The 22,837-nt window shown below is 42.4% G+C and overlaps 1 protein-coding gene across 2 annotated transcripts in view; it reads right to left on the reverse strand.

Moving 5' to 3' along the window:
* The window catches only part of LOC126203273 (phenoloxidase 2-like), a 112,008-nt gene that overhangs the window by 12,605 nt on the left and 76,566 nt on the right, over positions 1-22,837 (reverse strand). For both annotated transcript variants that reach the window (XM_049937529.1, XM_049937530.1), the window contains 4 exons: positions 17,629-17,852; positions 9,277-9,479; positions 8,788-8,938; positions 6,881-6,982 (listed from right to left, as the gene is read on the reverse strand). In XM_049937529.1, the coding sequence (XP_049793486.1) occupies positions 6,881-6,982; positions 8,788-8,938; positions 9,277-9,479; positions 17,629-17,852 (680 nt within the window). The remainder of the gene's footprint in view (positions 1-6,880; positions 6,983-8,787; positions 8,939-9,276; positions 9,480-17,628; positions 17,853-22,837) is intronic.

A 22,837-nucleotide genomic window follows, 5' to 3' on the forward strand; every position in this document is an offset into this window, starting at 1 on the left:
GATCTCTGTGCCAGAGGGCCGTCGGAGGTTTGCCCACACAGAGGAAGGTGTTGAACTGATGAAACAACTAATTAATGAAATCCAGCTGGCTCTTGCTATCCTGAAGAACAGGATGACACTTGTCACTAATCTATCTATAATGAATGCCGTTAAAAATGCAGACAGCACCTCTACATGTGTGATTCGCATCGTGGCATGCCTCAGTCCAGCAAGGGAGTGGGTCACAACGTGGTCAAGAGGAAGTGCGGCGGATGGAACATTCTGTAGCAGTAAGGATAACTTTTGTGAGATATTTTACCTTGTCATCACAGCTGGGGAAATCTTTTTCTTCAAAGGTCACCAGGGAGGAGTAAAGCTGCCAGTCAGCCCCATGAAGCTGCCATTTAAATGTGCACGCAGGGGGGGTAGGGGTCAGCAAATTGATAGCACACTGGAAATTATCGCTTGAGTAGGTGTCAGGAAGAACGGACCACTCAAGATGATGGGCAAGCGGGGAAGTGGAGGGGAATAGGTGTGCGAGGAGTCCGAAAGGAAAGTGGGTGCTCTAGTATTAAGGCAGAAGAGGTTAAGTTAGTTAAGAAAGTCACTTTAGAGGGTCCTGGGAGAGCCTCAAAGGGGATTATGTGCATTAACGTCACCAAGTAACAAAAATTGGGGAGGTAGCTGCCCAGTAAGTTTTAAGAAGTATGCCCTGGCAACAGCAAATGATGTAGGGACATAAATGGTACAGAGGGGGGAAAAAAGTCAGGCAGGGGAGGAAAAGGAGAATTGCAACAGCTTGAAGACAGGTAGTCAGCGAGATTGGCTGACTATGAGTTTCATTCTGTATGAACAGCATGACACCCCCATATGAGGCAATGGGGACTTCAGGGGGAAAATCAAAACCAGTCAATAAAAAATGTGAAAGCTCAAAGCAGTCTTAAGGACACAATTTTGTTTCTTGAAGGCAGAGTACAAGGGGACACTGCTACATTAAAAGCAGCCATAAATCATCCTGATGGGACTGAAGGCCGCAAATATTCCATTGGAGGAGTCACAATGTAGAGACGTGGGACTGTCACCTTGGCGGCTGTTGGGGAAGAGTTGCTGCTACAGGGCACAGAAGGAGGAGGATCCTGCTCCATGGGGTCTACAGAAGCATCAGCTTGCCTGTGTGGTCAGTCTGGAACCCACCGCTGAGAAACTGATGTTGGTGCGCACTGGCGATATGGAGACTGGCTGGGCTAAGGTATCACGTGCAGACACCATCGAAGAGGATCTTCATGGTGGCAAAGGAGGAGACTGTTTGCCTTTGGAGGATTTCTTTGAGCTTTTCTGGTTAGAAGAACACTCGGGTATTATGCTATCTTGACACTGGGCGATTTCACAACCTCAGAGCTGAATTGGAAATTGTATGTCTGCATGGCTGTGTCCTTCATGGAGCAAGGGGGTAACAAGAACAGAACTATAGGTACCTGATGGGAGAACACAGTTTGCGACTAGCCAGTAACTTGCAAGCAAATGGATAAGGGACCTTTTCCTTTATGCAGATCTCTAACAGCCTGCTCATGAAGAAACGCTGGACATTCTTGAGAGGTGGCGGCATGGCCACCATTTCAGTTGGTACAGCAGGGAGGAGGTGGTGGTGGACGATGACCCTCTTGAACATTCCTATCACAGATGACATTTGGTTGGGTGTCAAGTCCTTCTAGTGTGGATGAAACAATGACACTGGTAGCAGCACATCGGGTTCAGAATGTGTGGTTCGACGATTTCATAGCCTGCTTTGAGATTGGATGGAAGTAACACTATTGAAGGTGAGAGAGAGTGCAGGTGGGCACTAAGGAAGACTCTACCCTTTTCATTACATAATGAATGGCAATGACACCCTGATCGGGAAGTTAAGATTGTGTTTCAGCCTCAGACCGTCAAGCAGCCTGGTGTAAATTACACCACAGAAGGATTTCGAAGTTCTGCGGGCCTAGACACGAACAAGGTAACAATGGAGAGGTGAGGCAGCAAGCAATTGTCGAGCTTGAGAATCAGAAGTGGTCTCCAGAAGGAAAGTGCCATTCTGTGAACTGGAGCAGGATTTCACAGGGCCATAAATTGCATCTACAACTTTCTAAAAAACAGATTTACCGGGGCGAAGAAATGACCGTTTTCAGTACGTGAGACCACGAGGAACTGTGGTACAGCAGGAAGTGGGTCTGAATCATTAGCCTCATTGCATTAACGTTTTGTAGAAGGGGAGTGGGAAGACGATTGATGCATCATGAGGACATTTGCAACGATTGCTAGATTCTCCGATTGCGTGCTCCTTCCAACTGGGGCCCCTCTTCGCAAGGGGGGGGGGGGGGGGGGGCACCAGCCTTAGGTGATTGTTCACACCCCCAAACAGCTGACAGAAGGACCAATCGTCAATTTAATACTGCATCTATCATCAACAACTACATGCTGCCCGAAACAGATCCACAAAATCAACATGCACTTTGCCCCAGGATGCTCCAGGACCAGCTAAGGAGGAAACTAATGGCTCCACAGTCTGCTTCTGTGCACAAGCCCACATCTGACATTCTATGTTTTGACCTACTGCAGATCAGTAGACCTGAAGTAGCACAATACCTTCACATAAGCCATTCCCCAGAGCACGCAACAACTGCAGTGCATGCAACAACTGCAGTGCATGCAACAACTGCAGTGCATGCAACAACTGCAGTGCATGCAACAACTGCAGTGCATGCAACAACTGCAGTGCATGCAACAACTGCAGTGCATGCAACAACTGCAGTGCATGCAACAACTGCAGTGCATGCAACAACTGCAGTGCATGCAACAACTGCAGTGCATGCAACAACTGCAGTGCATGCAACAACTGCAGTGCATGCAACAACTGCAGTGCATGCAACAACTGCAGTGCATGCAACAACTGCAGTGCATGCAACAACTGCAGTGCATGCAACAACTGCAGTGCATGCAACAACTGCAGTGCATGCAACAACTGGGAGATGACAGCATTGCTCCTATGTGGCAAGCATGATCTCCTTGACATTGTTTAGTCCATCATGGGCAGGGAGGGGAGAGGGTGATCCACAGCAGGAGAGATGCAGTCTGGCCAACACATCTGGACAATTTTCCAGAAACGTGGGTCAGCAACTGCAGTGGTTATAACACCTCATACTGTGAACAGAAAATCTGACTGGGTTTTCAGAAAGTCTTCAGCATGAACACAGAGCCTCCTGCCAGTCGAACTCTGCCTGGGGCCCCACACGAAGCCATGAGAATGCTGAGCAGTGGAGTCTTAATAATGATAGCAAAAATTACTGAGAAAGAGGAACTACCTCTGCAGTTTGTGGGTAGTCCTGTCGGACAGCTTGGAATGAGAGTCAAAGACACCAGTGGCTTTGTCAGGGATTAGGGGGAACATCATCCACAGGCAAGACAACGGGGGATTTTTGAACTCTTTAAACTAACAGCTAGCACTTCGTTTTCCTCTTCTGAGTAATTACACTGCATGGCAGAAAACGTCCGATGCATAGGCGATGGGCTGTTTGGTGCCATACACGTTTCTGTCAGAATTGCATCTGTGCCATAATGGAACGTCACAGGCCAGGGGTAAAGTTTCACTGTGTAAAAGTAGTGAGACAGGGCGCAGAGCATGAACACTGCTTGAGGGACTGAAAATCCCATTTATCAATCTGCAGACCAGATGAACGTGAAGCCCATCTAGCAATACCAATTTAGAGGATGGTAGATGTACATAGCCAAGGAAGGGGGGGGGGGGGTGCGCTTAACTGTGGATAATACAGAAATCACCGGAGATCCTTCAAGTTCTTGGGCACTGGCATGTTGATTTAGGTTTTGTGTGGGCATCCATTGTAAAAATGTACAAGAAGCTCACCTTTGAGGAGAGAAGACTGTTTTTCAGCTGCAATGAAGGGAATGCTGCTCTTGTAGGGCTGGTTAAGATGTCAAGGTAACCGATGCAACAGATAATTTCTGTAATAATCTGCTCCAAATTATGTCAATTTTTGGTACAGACAAAGTTCTGAAAGGCTAGCAATTTAACTAGTGAAGCCCAAAGGGGATATTTATTAGTAAGAGTCATTGTGACAATCCAACAGCAACTTTGAGTAGACATGGCGGAAGTCACTGCATGAAATATACTTATTTCCCAACAACTCCAGTCACACCACCACCTGTGGAATTGGATACAAATCCAGGACGTTGTGCATTGACCATCTGTTTAAAATTGCTGCAGTCACATGGTACTATCTGTCTTTAGACATCACTGAAGGGGGAGGCCCACTGACTTTAGATAATAGCAGTAATTAAGGCTTACCCCTGCCAAATTTCTACTTTTACCTTTTCACACATGGCAAAGTGAATGGGGGAGGGCAACAATATTTAGTAAGTGTTGACAGCTGAAGAGCATAATGCCTAAATTTTCAGCCTGTTCAAAAGTACTCTCAAACAGAAGGCCTTATGAATGGATAGGGAGTCCAAATTGTGTATTTAGTGACAACACATTTTTCACAAAGACAACCGTCTCTGAGCCAAGAACAGTTTCTGGCAACAGCGAATTTACCACGAACAATTTGAGCAGCCATTCCACTTTCTTATAATGTGCACAAATGGAGAATTGCCCCTGTGAATGAACACACCATTTATTGTAAGCCCCAACCTGACAACAGCTGTTGCAATTCTGAGCACTGAGCCTGTACATACCTCAAGTAATGAGGCTTATCGTCTCTCCCATATCTACTTTAAACTCGATGGGCCACCGCTCCATAAACTTCAGTGAAACATGCTTGGGTGATCTGCTCCGAGTGGGAAGGACATCCCCAGTGTCCAGTGACACACACACACACACACACACACACACACACACACACACACAGGTCGTCGTCAGCTAATAAGAGTTGATAATCAAATCAATGTTGGCTACAGAAGGGTCCAATGTGGTCAACAGCCTAGTCTGAACTTTGGACTTAGTGATAAGCAGACTATCACATCCACAATTAGTGAGTGAACAGAAATGAACAACATTTCTGTCATTCAAAAATCACACTTGCAGGGGAGTGTGATTATTGGCGATCTAGACCACATACTACAGCCAGAGAGCCTGTGGTGCTCTAACTGCAACACAATATTTGTTTAGTGTCCATAATATCACACCAGCAACCAACGAAACTGGTCTAAGAGAAGTATCTCGGGACGTCTTCAAACCTGCACTGCTGGACAAAGCAGTCTTACCTGGTCTGCAAGAGGTCATCTGGCCCACCACTGGCAGGTTAAGGACATGAAGCAATTCCACATTCTTGCACACCAGTACCTGTATCTGCTCCTGCTGTTGCCACCGTAAGCGTAACAGTTCCTGCCAGCATTGAAGAAATGCTGGGTCCATGGTGACCCCAAAATTAACACTAGGGAAAGGTTAACAACTGCACAAATGAGAATGTCTTCCACTGCTACTTTAGTATTTGCCTGGCATGACAACACTGTTGCACTATACTGTTGATGGGAGCACTTTGTGGGCTGATTGTGACTTTAGAAAAGGGGTACAGAACCCAGTGAGGGGAAATTTATACACTCCATGTGACTCACTCTACAGGGAGCATAAAGTCTGTACCATCAGATGTGCATGAAGGTAACTCAACATGCATCTGGCGCTGGCAGCTGATCATTTACATTGGGAGGGATACTAAATGTATTAGCAAATACAGTTTAACATGGATTCTTAATTAAGAAAATAATTCTGTTTTCTGTAGCCAAAGCAAATTATAACAAGAATGCATCCACAGTGTGATTAAGCAGTTCCTGAGAAAGTTTAATTTTGATGTTTCTTGCTTCATGACATATGCACAATTTTCATATTGATTGCAATTTTAGTTTTGAAAAATATATATGTATCATTTGGCAAGAATTGAAGCACTCTGAAGAGAGAGGAAATTCTTGGGTTGAAAGGGTGTGTGATGTTGCTTCAGTGATTACAAAATAGAGTCAAATTTCCAATGAACTTGGCAGTATGATATTGTACCCGTCCTCTGGCCAGGATGCATGTGAGCAATGACTCAGTTGGGAAGGGGCTCAAAGCTGTTTTTCTTCTTATGAGGCAATATGGCACACAGCTGTTCTAACTGGTGCTTTGTACCCTGAATACTGGGGACTGGGATGGTGTTTATAACCAAGCTGGCCCCCCATATGTTGTATCAGGGCCAGATCTGGGGCTTTCGCTGGCCGTTGGAGCATTGTAATACAGAGTTCACGATAGACACACGTATTTGTCAATAAGCATTGTGCAGTTGATAAATGGCACCAAGATACTGTCACACAGGAGGTAACATGAAGATGCGGTACGTCTAACGTACCAGCATGCCATCAGCATCACTACCAGCAGCTCCGACCTGATCTCCAACTCGATTGCTCCCAATGTCTGGACACTGGGAACAACAGTTGTGCACCCCTCCAAAACTAGGGAATTATTTAACATTTGCACAGGCCACTGCTTGACACTAGGGACTATTGTGCACAGTGTAGAACTAATTACTCGACATAGTGTAACACCATCAGTATTGCATGCTTCGTGATCATGGCACCACTGCAAACGCAATTTGTGTTGTGTGGACATTGAGTGAAAGTTTATGTCCTAATTTTTTTATACATTGTACATTCTTAGTATGATTCAATGTTATACACCAGCTGTTAATACTGCTACATGCAGACTTTCCAATTTCTAATGTCACTAATAAATGACAAGCAAAGGCTTAAACTCATGTGAATTTACCAGGTCATAGATAGATGAGATAGATAGAGAGAGAGAGAGAGAGAGAGAGAGAGAGATAACCAAATATTTGTACATTGTTCATCACATATCCGTTAACTATTAGCAAATACTCACATTTATAACAGATCCACTGTGGATAGCTTCAAAGATGCGGTCCCTCCAACGCTCTAAATCCTGGATATCAAACTTAATTTGATCTAGTTCTCTGTTTATGTCCTGCAAGAATTAGACATCTCATTAATGAAAGCACAATTACCCACCCTGCATCATTGGAAACATTGCAGAATAACTGCAGAAAGCATATGTTCCCACCATGTCTAGGACTCCCATTAGTAATTGTGTTCAATCCCATTTTTTCATTAACACCTTATAAATAATTTATTCCTTTTAAAGCCATTTTTCATAAATTTCCTTGCTTTGGTGTAGTTCTGCAGCAGCTAGGACAAATACACTGTAGCACAAAGATATATCTTTAGCTGTGTATTACATTAGTAAAATAAATATTTCTTGTTTCTTCCTTGCACTCTGAAGTGACAGCCAGTAAGTTTTTTATACCTTGTTTCTTTGTCCCTACAGTCTTTGCAGAATTTATTGATTTTATATGCACATGTGATTACAGCCTCAACTATTCCACACACATCTATAAAGCGTGGAGAATCGCTGCACACAGATTATGTGGGCAATTTATTTGCTACATAAAATTGTAGAGGAAACTTTAATGTTCCAAAGGGGTCATTAAAGAAGGTTGTTAGGCCATATCTCTAATAACACCAACCACATGTGACTAGAGAACACTGAATGAAAAATGCATGCAGCACACATCAAACATCCATGTTATTGTCAGCTTTTTTCCAACCCAAACAAGTGCAAAGTAGTGTACAATACAGCAGTGAAAACAAGTCTATACTACCAGTCCCATGAAACAGTGATTGAAGTACACAGTCCAATTATCTTCCACTCACAAGAATTCTGGACACCTATTTTTCGTGTAGTTTTATTTTATTTCAATGGCATATTAGGTTAAATGGAAAGACAAGACACTGGAACTATCAACACAACCATTTTTAATTACTTCCTTTACTGACTTGAGTAGTTTTTAGCAGGAGAGTGCACCTTTCAAGGGTATGTATTCACATGGCTTAAGTTGTCCATGTCTGGTTTGATAAGTAAATTATTTCTTCCCTGCCAAAAACTTCTAAATTTTAGTTTCTTAGATAATAAGTCTTGTGCACATGACCACATTTCCTAGAAATTAAGTTAAAACTTATACCTATTAATTGGCCCACCAGGTCCCCAGATTTCTTTCTGTATTGTCACTTGGGAAGCATATCACTAACTGTACTGAAGCTGGCAGCTCTACATCTGAACACTTATTGGAGAAGTACAATAGCATTGGCCTCGACCCACAGCCACAATTGCACATCGAGTAGTCCCCTGTTCAGCATGTCAGAGGAATACGATGTTATGAATAGGGTTTCTGATTTGAAGTTATGAAATACTGGTCTGTCCTACCCTCAAAGCAGGAAGATGAGGTCTCTCATGCCATTGAGTATCATGTCTTAAGTTATGATTGCACACCCCCATTTCTATTTGTCCAATTAGATCGCCGTCTGTGGCACAATGAAGAGAATGGTATACTTTGGTGTGGTGCTGCAGTTATGAAAGTTGCCAGTTGACAAAGCAAATCTATAGAGTACCCACAGTAAATAGATTCTGCTCAGTTAGTAAACTTTTAGTGTAAATGAGCATGCACGTGCAAGGGTTTATTGTCATAAATGATTAGTTTTTAAGTGTAAGGTATTACTAATATGAATGTATCAGCATATGCTTAAATATTAATGATGATTCCTTGTGTTATTAACCTTGTTTATTAAAGAACTGTTGATTGGAACCACTCTTCAAAAACACTGACTCATTCCAGATTCTAGTAACTCTGGTGCTACTGGGATCAACAGACATAGCAGTAAAACAAAAATCCTTCAGCACAGGTATGCTACTATTGCTGTATTAGGCAATCTTACCCGGAGAGTCGTAAATGAATTCCTTGGCGGCCAAACTCTGCTGGAAACGATATTATCAAGTTTTGGAAAGTAGCCTTCCTCAACTGGTTCGTGCCAGTTCAGTAAGCGTTTTACACGAGCAAGCTTGTTGCTCAGCCGCTCGAAGTTGTACCTGGAAGATGAAATTTAACTTTGTTTAGCTTTCTCAGGCTGTTTTAACTCATTTTAACGAGAAAATTTTAAGACAGTATCATTGTTATCACTAGTTTCTCCAGAACCACTTGCTTTCTCTGTAAACATAAGAAATAGTTTAACCAAGTGTGTGTCTTCTCCATATACTTTGATATGCTCCGACATCACAAGGGATATTCTCAGTACCAAAATCTAACTAAATAAAGGAAGGGCGTAAATTTATTATCTTGATTCACAAAATGAAATGAAGGTACAATTAAGTCAATTGTGAAGCTTTTCTTGATACATCACTAACAAGTTCAGTTAAGAAATACAAACCTTGCTATGATCTGTTGGTGAAAATAATAGAACAGTTCACCTCGACGATCTTTCTTGACAATTTCCATCATGCCAGAGAATGGGTAATAAAGATGCCATTGCCAGTGCAGTAAATTTATGCCTATATCCTCCCGAAAGTATGCAACACGGTGCTCTGGCTCCAGATCAGAAGCAGTGTAATCCAGTGGAATTACGATTGGAAGCTAGAAGTAGGACAGAATTAAAATCTGCATATAGTAATGAATTTACATGGTGACATTACTGGAACTTCATAATCACATTTGGAGCAACGCAAGAAATGAGTAGGTGGCATCAAACAAGGCACAATACTTCTAAAAATACAAGGGAACTCAGCTGATTAATGTATTCCATAAACAAGGAAGCCACCATAACCAATGCTTTCCCTATATGGGTGCTCTCCAGTAACAATTATTTCATTGTAATTGATTTTACTCCATCTGTCAGATTTCCAACATTACATAAGAAAATGCATTTGACAGTTTTTAAAATAATGCACTTTGCCGAAGACCAAGGAACTGGACTACTTACACTGTTTACACTTTAAGAATGAGTATGTACAGTCCTGTGGTGTGTTTATAATGAACTGTGTTAAAGTGCTACCAAAATTGCAAGCTAACATGGTAAAAATGTTCGGGCTCACATGCAGTTCCTCGTTGTCAAAATTTCTTGGCTCAAACTCTTCTAGGAGTTCAACCGCACATGTCACATTACACACCCTAAATTAGACACTTATGGCCCTTTGGTTAAATTGTCTGGCTGATGGCATGTTTGCGGAAAGCAAAGTTAATGTAATATATTATAACCGTAATAATAATATCAGGAACTCTGTGACCCATAAGTGATGCAGGCCACAAAGTTGCAATTTGGTTAGAATAATGTTTATTCTGAATGCAAACTAATTGTGAAAGTGGTCATATTTAGAATTACTATTGCCCTTTAGCACATATCCATGTGACAGTTCAATCATTCACCATCTCATCGAGAATTACAAGTTCAATACTCCATCTCAATATTTACATGAAAAGTGAGTTCACACCAGGTGCGCAGCTGCTCACCTCTTGGAGACGAAGTCCCGTGGTATCACACAAAATGAACTTTGCTAAGCCCTTTCACTTCCTAGTTATCTAAAGATATGTCTGCTTTTGCATGTCTATTTGAACTGTTCCCTTTGGTGTCTAGACCAGAACTGTCTACTTTCGTGTTTGCTCCAGCACCGTCTACGTTGCTGCCTCCAGCCACACTGTTCCTCTGCGCATCCCTAGCTGCATTTCCTGCACGTCTAGTATCCTCACTCATCAATTCACTAGGGCAGTTCCCTTTATTGAAGCTGTGCATCTGATTGGCTACAGCTTATTCTACATTATTTTACATTTTAACGTATTTAAATAATCAAAGCTTCACCACTGTCACATTCCAAATAAAGTAACAATAGTATGCATTACATAATAAATGTTAAATTCTTTTACATAACATCAATACAATTTCCTTCTCAACTTTGAATGTCACAGCCAGTAGTCTAGCACCAATGTGCTTTCTGATAAATAAAGAACAAAAGTAACTTATGCACTAAACTTTACAACAAATATTCTGTTACCTAATGATTCAGTAAGGTGTCATGCTGGCATCATTCAATGTGTTGTGTGGGTGAAATGATCTGATGCTTAACTTTAAGTAGTGATAATTTGAATTTACTATATCTTTTAGACAAAGTTACAGAGTTGATATTTACAACATTTGTCATGTTAATGACACGCTTCTATATGAAATGTCGGTAGTTAAGATCGACCAAAGCTTTCAGATTTTAGCATTCAGGTCTTTTAGTAAACCTGTTAATTTCATTGTAACAGTATATCCTAAACTATTATAGATATGATCAATATTCAAGTTTTATTGGGATCACCATGAAAATTTATGGAGGATGGTAGAATAAAATAAGTGTGGCTTAATTCCCTGAATTACAGAATTTAATAGTTTTCATGAATTTTTCCCTTTATAGCAGACCTCAGGTCCGCAATATTGAACACTGCTATGCTACCCTGGGTTTTCCTGTGATGTAGGGTCTGTCTCACTTGCACACTACAGCACTTGGGCTGATTAGCCTGGCCCCATTCATCACAGTAACTGCCTGTGAACTTTCCTCAGCTCGTGGTGAATCTGCGCTCTTTGTGGCAGAGGTTCCTGGATGACAGGAAAGCTGCCTCTTTCGGCCATATATTTAAATGAGAGAGAAATACCTGTTAACTCACAATATGCTTTCAAAGTCTTCTAGGAATAGCAAGCAGGATAAATTTTGATGTTTGTTTCACTTATCTTAGCATACATTAACTTTATTTTGTATACATGGAGAACTGATCAGGAACATTTGTGGCAGATCAAAGTCTCTGCTCGATTCATTAGGCAGGGATGCAAAGTTAATAGGGAATTAACTTCTTATCATATGATAGTCATTTACTAAAATTGAGTGACAGCCTCATACAGACATTTATTGTTTAATGTAGTGAGTGAAATACATTAATTTCTAAATCACTGAGAAAGGATCCGGTTATGATAGTAGTAAGCTGTTTAGGGTGCACAATGTAATTATGCATGTGTTGTGTGAAAATAGGTTTATCATGATCCTCTGGATATATAAATCATTAACCAAATAACATATTTAATGAGATTTAGTTGTAATCAAGTTTTATCACTTCCCAATACCTTTTTTGAAGATTAAAGATTTAAATAAAATTTCTTCACACAGAGTTATGACAACTGCTTTTGCAAACATAAGAAATTAAGGTATTACAGTAATTTCATTTACAAATTATGTAATATACTACAATTTTTAGTCATATCTATTTTATAGATTTATTACTTTACAGCTGATATACTGTTCCATTATCACAATCAGTGTCTTAAAATTCAACGACTTCATATTAGAACATGTTCTATTAGAAAAGATAACACCAAAATTTTAACGTCACTCCACTTACATTTTATTAGGGCCTTTGGTAATTTGACAAACCAAACCACTGAAGCAGGGGCTTAGATTTGTCAGTTTCAATTTTGTTTGTTTTTCATTAATTTCATGAGAAGATTCTCTGCGAAAAAGCTATGTGCAAGTTTTGTTGTTCTTTTCTGTAAAGTTTTTTTAATGCAGTCATCAGCTGCACAGCCCCCGATTCAGTCCCAAAGTTAAATCTTCCTGTAGTATATTACTTTTAAGGTATCACTGGGCACTATCATTGCTAGCTGGCTAAGGAGATAACACACTACTGTCTTTTCCACATACAATAATGTGGTTTGTTCACAAATTTTCCACCACCGTTACCACCTATTAATTTACAGCTGCAAATTTCTGTTGTTGAGAAGTTACATTATTGACATTCGTGTGTTGAGAACTGTTCATTTTAAATTTCAGTAATTGAGATTTACTGACATTCACATTGAAGTATTTTGTTAAGTTTGTTACAGCTCTAGTAATGAAAGATACTTACTCACTACAGTTGCAACCAGTGAATACAATTTAGTTTGATTGATAAAGAATCTACTCATGTGACTGCAGAGGAAAACACACAAAAGTTAAGGAAATTTTTAAGCTTTTGGAATCAGTGGCAGTTTCTGCAGTGTGTTGAAGGGGAAGGAAGAGGGATCAAGGGAAATTACTTGCGAGTTTTGGGAAATGGGAGAGTTATAGGAAAGTCTCTCAGAACCCCAGGTCAATGAGACTTACCAGATGCAATGAACAGGAATGACTCAATCTTCTCATCCCACCCAGCAAGTCTCCCTTGACCCAATGCTCTGGGCAACTTTTCCATAACTTCCCATTTCTTAAAACTTTCTAATCTTTTTCTTTTATCTTTTTTCCTTTCAACCTTGTTAGAAGGAGCAACTTGCTCCTGACGTTCACACATTTCCATAAATTGTGTGTTTTCTCCTGTTCCACTTTTTAATTACTTTTTAGCCAGCCAATTCTATTTTCAAAACTTCATTATTGTCATTAACATATTTATCCACAGGACAAGATAACTCATTTCCATAGTTAATTATGTGGGGGTTAAAGGGTTGTGTTAAGTCATTCATAAAAGCAGTGTACAAAGGATTGAATCACAAGGTTCATATTATAGTTTTACTGGTAAATTGGAAGTTTATAATGATGGATGCTTATAATTATCATTATTCAGACACCCGTACACATTGACTAATTGACCACTGAACATCATGAGAGGTTGACTTTCTAGTACAAAAGAAGGCAATGAGTATTATTGTCAGCAGAAACACACTAACATCAGAATGGGTCAGTCAAGTGAGCTTAGCGACTTCGAACATAAATTTGCTATTTGGGTGACACCAAATGGCTAGCCTAACAGGGATATTTCAGCCCCTCTAAAACTGCCCAAGTCACCTGGTGATGAGAGTGTAAAGTGTAAATTCAAAGGAACAACCATGGCTAAACCAAGACCAAGCAGGCCTCATGTACAGGGACAGCTGACATCTAGCATTGCTAAGGGTTGTAAAAACTTCATGAAATAAACAGAAGAATCATTCAAGGTCTAGATTGCTACTGCAGTTAACAAGATTGTACAAAGTTAAAAGGAATGTGGTAGAACGGTCAAGCAATGCAACGCATTACTTTAGGTGCTGTAAAGAGTGACCTGTGGGCGGTAAATGACCAGAATTTTGTCATTTCAAGCAATGAACACCCTGTGGCAGTGCAGTGGAAGTACTGAGGGTGTGGTGGTGGTTTTCATGCTTTTGAAGTGGTCACCTTGTGTTTAAGAAATGAAGGGTATGAACACATTTTACAGTCCTGCATACTATGTACAGTAAAGGAATAGCTGCATTAATTGTTTCTTCTAATATTTTGGCTAATTATATATATATATATATATATATATATATATATATATATATATATATATATATATATATATATATATATATATATATATATAATTTTAGAGTGAGCTGGAAGATTGACACTCCAGTAACCACTCCATGTTTTTATACTTACGACTGTGCCACTGTGCATTCATGCACAGATACACAAGCACTAATGACTGATTAAGGAAGTATGATATGCATGAATTCTAGCTATGGCTGCACAGTTCCTGGGATGTTTATGTATCACTGCAAGCTGTACTGTGGAAATGCTTTTTACATTTGCAGGAAGTGCTGGATTCCTTGATTTATCCGAACTGAAGCTGCTATCACTATTAATTCAATTCTTCATTAAGCAAATTTTAATTTTCCCTGTCACACTGAGCGCCAAAAAGAAAGTGGGTGCTAAAATGTTGATTTATTTGTACAACATACAATGACCATCGTAAATACACTGCTCTGCCACAATAGCTGAAAAGCCAGGTGTACCTACAGTGTTCTGCACACCTTTCACAGACTCAGTTTCTCAGTCTGATGTATGAAAGGCCACATCTGCAGAGAATCTGTTTAACTCAAGCCAAGCCCTCCAGAGCACCAAAACATTTTATGCAAGCCAGGAGTGCTTCTGTCTTTAGTGGAGGATGAAATACCACTTGGTCCATGCTTACTGAGAATCTGTCCTATTTCTGATGATAGGCATCCCACATACTGCAGGAAAGCCACAGATTTAACTCTCTGTTCACCTTTAATTTTATCCATAATGCTATATGTATCTGCTGTGGAAAATACCAATTGGCTCAGAAAACTTAAGTGCAGAAGTTCATCCTGAAGACTGCTCTCATCAGCAATGATGTGCACTCTGAACCAAATTTGTGAGAACACTCTTCCTCTGGGAAGAGTGGTGGCAGCTATTTGCACATAAACATAAGTGAGTGTGTGTGTGTGTGTGTGTGTGTGTGTGTGTGTGTGTGTGTGTGTGTGTGTGTGTGTGTGTGTGTTTTTCCCATACACTGCATGTCCCAAAGTGACATCTTCACATCAAGCTGAAGCATCACATTGTGACAAATTTAGTAAGAAACGACAGCTTCAGTTTCAGTACGTCTTTTACTATGGAAGTTACTGTAATAAAATTGTGAAGACATTCTTGTAGCACAGCTTTTAGTGATTACAACCATATCCCAGTGTGGAATGACCGACTTGTCCATATCTTACTATTTTGCTGCCGATCAATGTCTCCAGCCCTTCTGTAGCTAACTGCAAGTATTGTGGCACTGTGGCACAGTGCCTATTATAAAACTAGAGTGAGCTGGAGCATCTGCCTTGGCTCCCTCTGAAGCTATCTGAATGAAACAGTCAAAATTTTACAAACAGAATTTATGTGGCCACAATTGCAAAATTTAATGGAGCAGTCATTACACCATGAAAACTAGAAAAATGCTTGATAAAGGGATAGTGTAGAGACCATGATTGACTGCATCAGCATGATGTGTACCCCTGTCAAAGCAGCATCTGCGAGGTGTTATGTTCATCTCCTTGGGACTTACATAGTTCTTTAGTTAGCTCCCATGATGCTTTACTTAAGAGTATTCTATATCTATTTAGTTCTTGTAGTTAGCAATTTCCGTTTTAAAAGTGATCGTTGCCCGATTGCATTTCTCCTTAATGTGCAGTGTATAAAGCAGGTTTCTCTCTCTCAACCTGCCTGTGCTTAATCCAACTTGGCAGGTGTTTCTACTTCTGATTATTTCCATTTTGGCAGTATCTTTTTTACTTCACAGCAGGACAACAATGATCAATGACTCCACAGGGTTGGCTAGAACTCTGAATTTGTAATAGATCAATGAGTTTCAAGTTTACTATACTATCTGAATCTATTTCTAATGTAATAATCGCACACAGTTAAGCCATTAGCACTGGTCTGTCCGACTACACTACCGAGTAGCCATAAACATTACTACATCACCATTTTGATGACAACCCTATCGCTTTATGCTTCGCTGAGCTCATTAATGTGGAGCCCAACACCTCATTGTGACTGATTATTGGTCCTGTGCTCAAGAAATAAACTAACTGCCATGTTTTTACCTAGTAAAGTAAAGCTGCATGCCCTCGGGAAAAATTACGGCCGTAGTTTCCCCTTTCAGCCGTTCGCAGTACCAGCACAGCAAGGCCGTTTTGGTTATTGTTACAAGGCCAGATCAGTCAATCATCCAGACTGTTGCCCTTGCAACTACTGAAAAGGCTGCTGCCCCTCTTCAGGAACCACACGTTTGTCTGGCCTTTCAACAGATACCCCTCCGTTGTGGTTGTACCTACGGTACAGCTATCTGTATCGCTGAGGCACGCAAGCCTCCCCACCGACGGCAAGGTCAATGGTTCATGGGGGGGCTAGGCTAATAAAATTTCCAGATCACCTTTATGGTATTGCCTGCAGTAATTATTTGCTAGTACATAACCTAATTTATAGAATATTGATGCTCTGGATTTTAGTCCCTCTTGAGTTATTACTATCACATGGTATGTGTTCCTTTTTGTATATGTTGCTCTAACTATTCAACAGGCCCATAACCTTTATTCTCTGTGATTTATCATTATGAATCACTTATTTAATTTTTTTAAATGTCCTGTGTAACATAGTTAAGATAAATGTTGTTAGCTTTTCTCGTATTCACTTTTTTGTAGATATGAAGACTGTTGCACAATACAAGTTGTCTTGTTAATTGTAATTGCAGTTTCAAATAAACTGCTTAATTTCTTTAGCATTTATTTTTTCAGGATCTATCTTGATTGTAATTACCTTAGGTCAGTATTATATACTGGGATAATATTCAAATTTCGAATAGCAATAAAAGAAAAATATTTTGTATTTGTATTAAGAGAAAGTTCAAATTGAAGGCCAACTAATTTTACCAGTTTAGTCTGTTGATTCTGTTTTACTTTGTTGCATATCAGAATGCTGAGAAATTTTCTTTAAAGTAATTGGTTAACCAACACATTTGTAACAACGTGAATTCCTGGATGAAACAACACACATAACAAAGGGAAGGCTATCACCAGAGCTGACTCATGTGGTACATAGAAACTCACTTTTGTTTATGTGCATATCATGCAAGTATTGCACGAATTGGGATTTTTAAGATTTATATTTAAGTTTTTTCAATAATTTTGAAGCTTTTCAACCAAGGAAATAAATGATAGTGATGTTCATATACTTTTTACCTGAAAACAGTTACTTTTGATTGGTCATTTATGCAATACAGAAGAGAAAACCAGGCACCAATTTTTCCAATACCTTATTTCATTTCCCCTACTTTATTTTTATTCATTTAACTCAGTATTTTAACTTTGTACTGTTTGGGTTGTGGAGCCAATTAAGTTTTTTGTGTACTTTACGAAACGGTCATGTGTTACATTGTCAGTGAATGATAGTTACATAAGCTGGTGACAACACTAATTTACTTATTTTCTTACCCTGTTCTCACTGCTGACAACATTTGCTTCCTGACGAGCTTGTGAAAAAACTGCACCATCCATATACTTGTCTGGAAACACTTCCGTTAGAGGTGGCAGAGGAAGTTCATGTGTATCTGAACGATGAAGCATTGCAATTGACAATGCATAAGTGTACATGTATGGATTTATACGATCACGACAATAGACTGACAGGGAAAGAAAATCTTCATATGTCCGCATTCCTGAAATGAAAAAGTTAACAAATTAATATGTAACTACTGAAACACTATATTAAATTACAGTTGTTTCTAATCTAGATTTAGATTTCTCAGGACATTTCACTTTGGAACAGCACATCAAAATGCATTATTTAAATCTTTAAGTGTTTCAGAAAACAATTATTTTTGGTTGATGCTCTTCATGAAGCCAAATTTAAGCTGACTATTTTTGTATGTCTGTTATTTCACAACAAAAAACCCACAATATGTACTCTTCACTTATGTCACATGTTAAACTCCCCATTTTGTCTCCTACAGCTATTATAAATATCTGACACATCAACCTTTAAAAATGCACTGTAGCCCGCATCTCGTGGTCGTGCGGTAGCGTTCTCGCTTCCCACGCCCGGGTTCCCGGGTTCGATTCCCGGCGGGGTCAGGGATTTTCTCTGCCTCGTGATGGCTGGGTTTATTTTATTTATTTATTTTGGTTTTAGGGCGCAAAACTGCTATGGTCATTAGCGCCCGGTCCGCGACTGAGGAAAGAATAAAAACTGAAAATGGAAAACAGCAAAAATGGGAACAAAACTCAAAAAATTGGACACGAAAAGCAGAAACAAGGCTTAAAAGTCCACTACAGAGAGGGGTTGATGGTCCCCGATAAAACTTCAAATGACTGACGTCATTTCACTGTCACTAATAAACTGGAGAACGCGGTCGGCTGAGCGCGTGTCATCTGCTAAAATCGACGATAGATCAGGCGATAGCTGTAGACGGGAGCGTAACGGATTAAAATAGGGGCATTCAATTAAAAGGTGTCTTACCGTCCACAGCTGAGAGCAGTGGGGACAGAGTGGGGGAGGATCGCCGCTTAAAAGATGCCGATGGCTAAAACGACAGTGCCCTATCCGGAGTCTAGCTAAAATTACCTCCTCCCGACGACTCGTTCGGGAGGAAGAGGTCCAAGCGCAAGGAAGGGCTTTCACTTCCCGCAATTTATTGCAGGGAAGTGTTGACCAATGCGCATGCCATAAATGAGCAACTTTGCGACATAAACCGCTCCGTAGATCGGTGAAGGGAAGAGACTGAATAGCTGGCCGAGGAAGAGAAACTGCAGCCTTGGCTGCTATATCAGCCGCCTCATTCCCACAGATACCAGCGTGTCCCGGGAGCCAGAGGAACGCCACCGAGACGCCCCCCAGGTGGAGCAAGCGCAGACAGTCCTGAATCCGGTGGACCAGAGGGTGCACAGGGTAAAGAGCTTGGAGACTGAGGAGAGAGCTGAGAGAATCTGAGCAGATTACGTACTGTATCCGCTGATGGCGGCGGATGTAGTGGACAGCCTGGAGAACAGCGAAAAGCTCTGCAGTATAAACAGAACACTGGTCGGGAAGCCGAAAGTGATTTGGGGCGTCGCCAACAATATAGGCACTCCCTACACCCAACGATGTTTTCGAGCCGTCGGTGTAAATAAAGGTGGCGTCTGTCATTTGTGCACATAGAGCAGCAAATGCCCGACGATAAACAAGTGAAGGCGTACCATCCTTGGGAAATTGACAAAGATCACGGAGCAGACAGATCCGGGGACGAAGCCAAGGCGGTGCTGTACCCCAAGTTGTCAAGAAGGTTTTAGGAAAGCGGAAGGAAAGAGAATGGAGCAGTTGACGGAAGCGGACTCCCGGGGGTAGTAGGGAGGAGGAGCGGCCTGCATACCCTACATCAAAGGAGGCGTCGAAAAAAGGGTCGTGGGCTGGATTAGCAGGCATGGAAGACAGATGGCTAGCATAACGGCTCAGAAGGACCGCTCGCCGATTGGACAGCGGAGGTTCAGCAGTCTCAGCATAAAGGCTTTCCACAGGGCTAGTGTAAAAAGCTCCAGACGCTAAACGTAATCCACGGTGGTGGATAGAGTCGAGACGCCGAAGAATAGACGGCCGAGCAGAGGAGTAGACGATGCTTCCATAGTCCAATTTCGAGCGCACTAAGGCGCGATAGAGGCGGAGAAGGACCACTCGGTCCGCTCCCCAGGAGGTACCATTCAGGACACGGAGGGCGTTGAGCGTTCGCAGACAGCGAGCCGAGAGATAGGAAACGTGGGAGGACCAGCACAGTTTTCTATCAAACATAAGACCCAAGAATTTAGTGACGTCTGAAAACGGAAGGTTGACAGGACCTAGATGTAAGGAGGGCGGAAGAAACTCCTTACATCGCCAAAAATTAATACAAACGGTCTTACTGGGAGAAAAACGGAAGCCGGTGTCGAGGCTCCAAGAGTGGAGGCGATCGAGACATCCTTGAAGACGTCGTTCAAGAAGGCTGGTCCGTTGAGAGCTGTAGTAGATCGCAAAATCGTCCACAAAGAGGGAGCCCGAGACGTCAGGAAGCAGACAATCCATAATTGGATTTATAGCGATGGCAAACAGTTCAACACTCAGCACGGAGCCCTGGGGTACCCCGTTTTCTTGAGAGAAAGTACGGGAGAGAGTAGTGTTCACCCGCACCCTAAATGTTCGCTCTGCCATAAATTCGCGAAGAAAAAGGGGCAGCCAGGCTCGAAAGCCCCAAGAGAACAGTGTGCGGAGGATGCCTGTCCTCCAACAGGTATCGTATGCTCTCTCCAGATCAAAAAATATTGCGACTGTTTGGCGTTTCCGGTGAAAATTGTTCATGATATAAGTGGAGAGAGCAACAAGATGGTCAACTGCAGAGCGATGCTTTCGGAATCCGCATTGGGCAGGTGTTAAAAGACTGCGGGATTCCAGCCACCAAGCTAAACGGTAATTCACCATACGCTCCAAAATCTTACAGACACTACTCGTGAGAGAAATGGGGCGATAACTAGAGGGGAGATGTTTGTCCTTTCCAGGTTTCGGAATGGGAACGACGATAGCTTCCCGCCATCGTCTGGGAAAAGTACTGTCGGTCCAAATTCGATTATAAAGGCTAAGGAGGTAACGCAGACTATGGGTTGATAAATGCAGCAACATTTGGACATGGATACCATCCGATCCAGGGGCGGAGGAGCGAGAAGAAGAGAGGGCATGTTGGAGTTCCCGCATGGAGAAAACAGTATTGTAGCTTTCGCGATTTTGAGAGGAGAAAGCAAGAGGTCGCACTTCCGCTGCACGTTTCTTCGGGAGAAACGCTGGCAGGTAATTTGAAGAGCTCGAAATCTCAGCAAAGTGCTGACCCAATGAGTTAGAAATTGCGACGGGGTCCACTAAGGTATCATGCACGACAGTGAGCCCAGAGACCGGGGAGAAACTAGGCGCGCCTGAGAACCGTCGAAGCTGACTCCAAACTTTCAAGGAGGGAGTGAAGGTGTTAAAGGAGCTAATAAAGAATTGCCAGCTTGCCTTCTTGCTATCGCGGATGACGCGACGGCATCGCGCACGGAGTTGCTTATAGCGGACACAGTTTGCTAAAGTAGGATGGTGACGGAAAATGCGAAGAGCACGTCGCCGCTCACGGATTGCGTCACGGCATGCCTCGTTCCACCAAGGAACTGGGGGGCGCCGGGGCAATTCGGAGGTGCGTGGAATGGAACGTTCCGCAGCTGTAAGAATAACGTCGGTAATATGTGTGACCTCATCGTCGACGCTGGGAAAGTGACGGTCATCGAATGTCGCTAGAGACGAAAAAAGTGTCCAATCGGCTTGGGCAAACTTCCAGCGTCGCGGGCGCATATATGGCAGTTGAGGCTGCAGCCTAAGGACACATGGAAAGTGGTCACTCGAGTGTGTATCATCAAGGGCGAACCATTCGAAGCGCCGAGCAAGCGGAACAGTACCGATCGCAAGGTCCAAATGAGATAAATTTGTCGTGGAGGCAGACAAAAACGTGGGGACCCCAGTGTTGAGGCAAACTAGATCCGCTTGGTGGAAGACGTCTAGCAATAGGGAGCCACGTGGACAAGGATGTGGAGATCCCCAAAGCGGGTGGTGGGCATTGAAGTCCCCAACCAGCAAATAGGGGGGGTGGAAGCTGACCAAGAAGATGAAGGAGATCAGCTCGTGCCATTGGTGTGGACGATGGAATGTATACAGTACAAAGAGAGAACGTGTATCCAGAAAGGGAAAGACGGACGGCGACAGCTTGGAAGGAACTGTCTAAGGGGATTGGATGATAATGGAGAGTATCATGGAGAAGAATCATGAGTCCTCCATGGGCTGGAGTGCCTTCCACAGAGGGGAGGTCATATCGGACGGACTGAAAATGAGGGAGAACAAAGCGGTCATTAGGACGCAGCTTTGTTTCCTGAAGACAGAAGATGACCGGCGAGTAGGATCGTAAGAGGATCGACAATTCATCCCGATTGGCTCGAATGCCGCGGATATTCCAGTGGATAATGGACATAGGGTGAGCAGAAAATGGAGGAATGTGACCAAGGGTGCTGTCAACTCAACGACTGCTCAGAGCTTGCGACCGACAGCATGGAATGGCATTCGGCCGAAGGCAGAAACCCTGATCCATAGGTTGGTCAGGAGCAGCTCCTGCCACCAGCGATCGGCCGGTTGACCGGCCACCAGCAGTGCGCCTCGGCGACACAGAAGACGGCCGAGGGCGATTTCCGCCAGGTGGCGCTGTGGATGGGACACGCCTTGGCGGAGAAGGAGAGGAACTGGGTTTCTTTGTAGCCTTCTTGGAAGTATGAGGTTTAGAGGAAGGAGGAACCGATGGTGGTGAAGTTGCCGTACGTAAAAAGTCTTCACGAGTATGCTCTTTCTTCGAAGACTTGGTGTCTGACTTTTGGGCTCGAGATTTAGCAGAACCCGACGAAGGGTGAGCCAAAGAGTGGGCAGGCGAAAGTGGTGAAGTTGAACGGGCGATCTTTGCGCTGGCCGATCGGACGACCGTGGCACTAAAGGTGAGGTCGCAAGTCTGCGTGGCCGCCTCCTTTGTTGGCCGAGGAGAAGCAAGGACAGTGCTGTATTTGCCTGTCTGAGGCACGGTGGGCTGTCGACTGGCGAACAACTTCCGAGCAGCAAAGGTCGACACCTTTTCCTTCA

The sequence above is a fragment of the Schistocerca nitens genome, chromosome 9 (genome assembly GCF_023898315.1).
Source record: "Schistocerca nitens isolate TAMUIC-IGC-003100 chromosome 9, iqSchNite1.1, whole genome shotgun sequence".
Lineage (NCBI taxonomy): Eukaryota > Metazoa > Arthropoda > Insecta > Orthoptera > Acrididae > Schistocerca > Schistocerca nitens.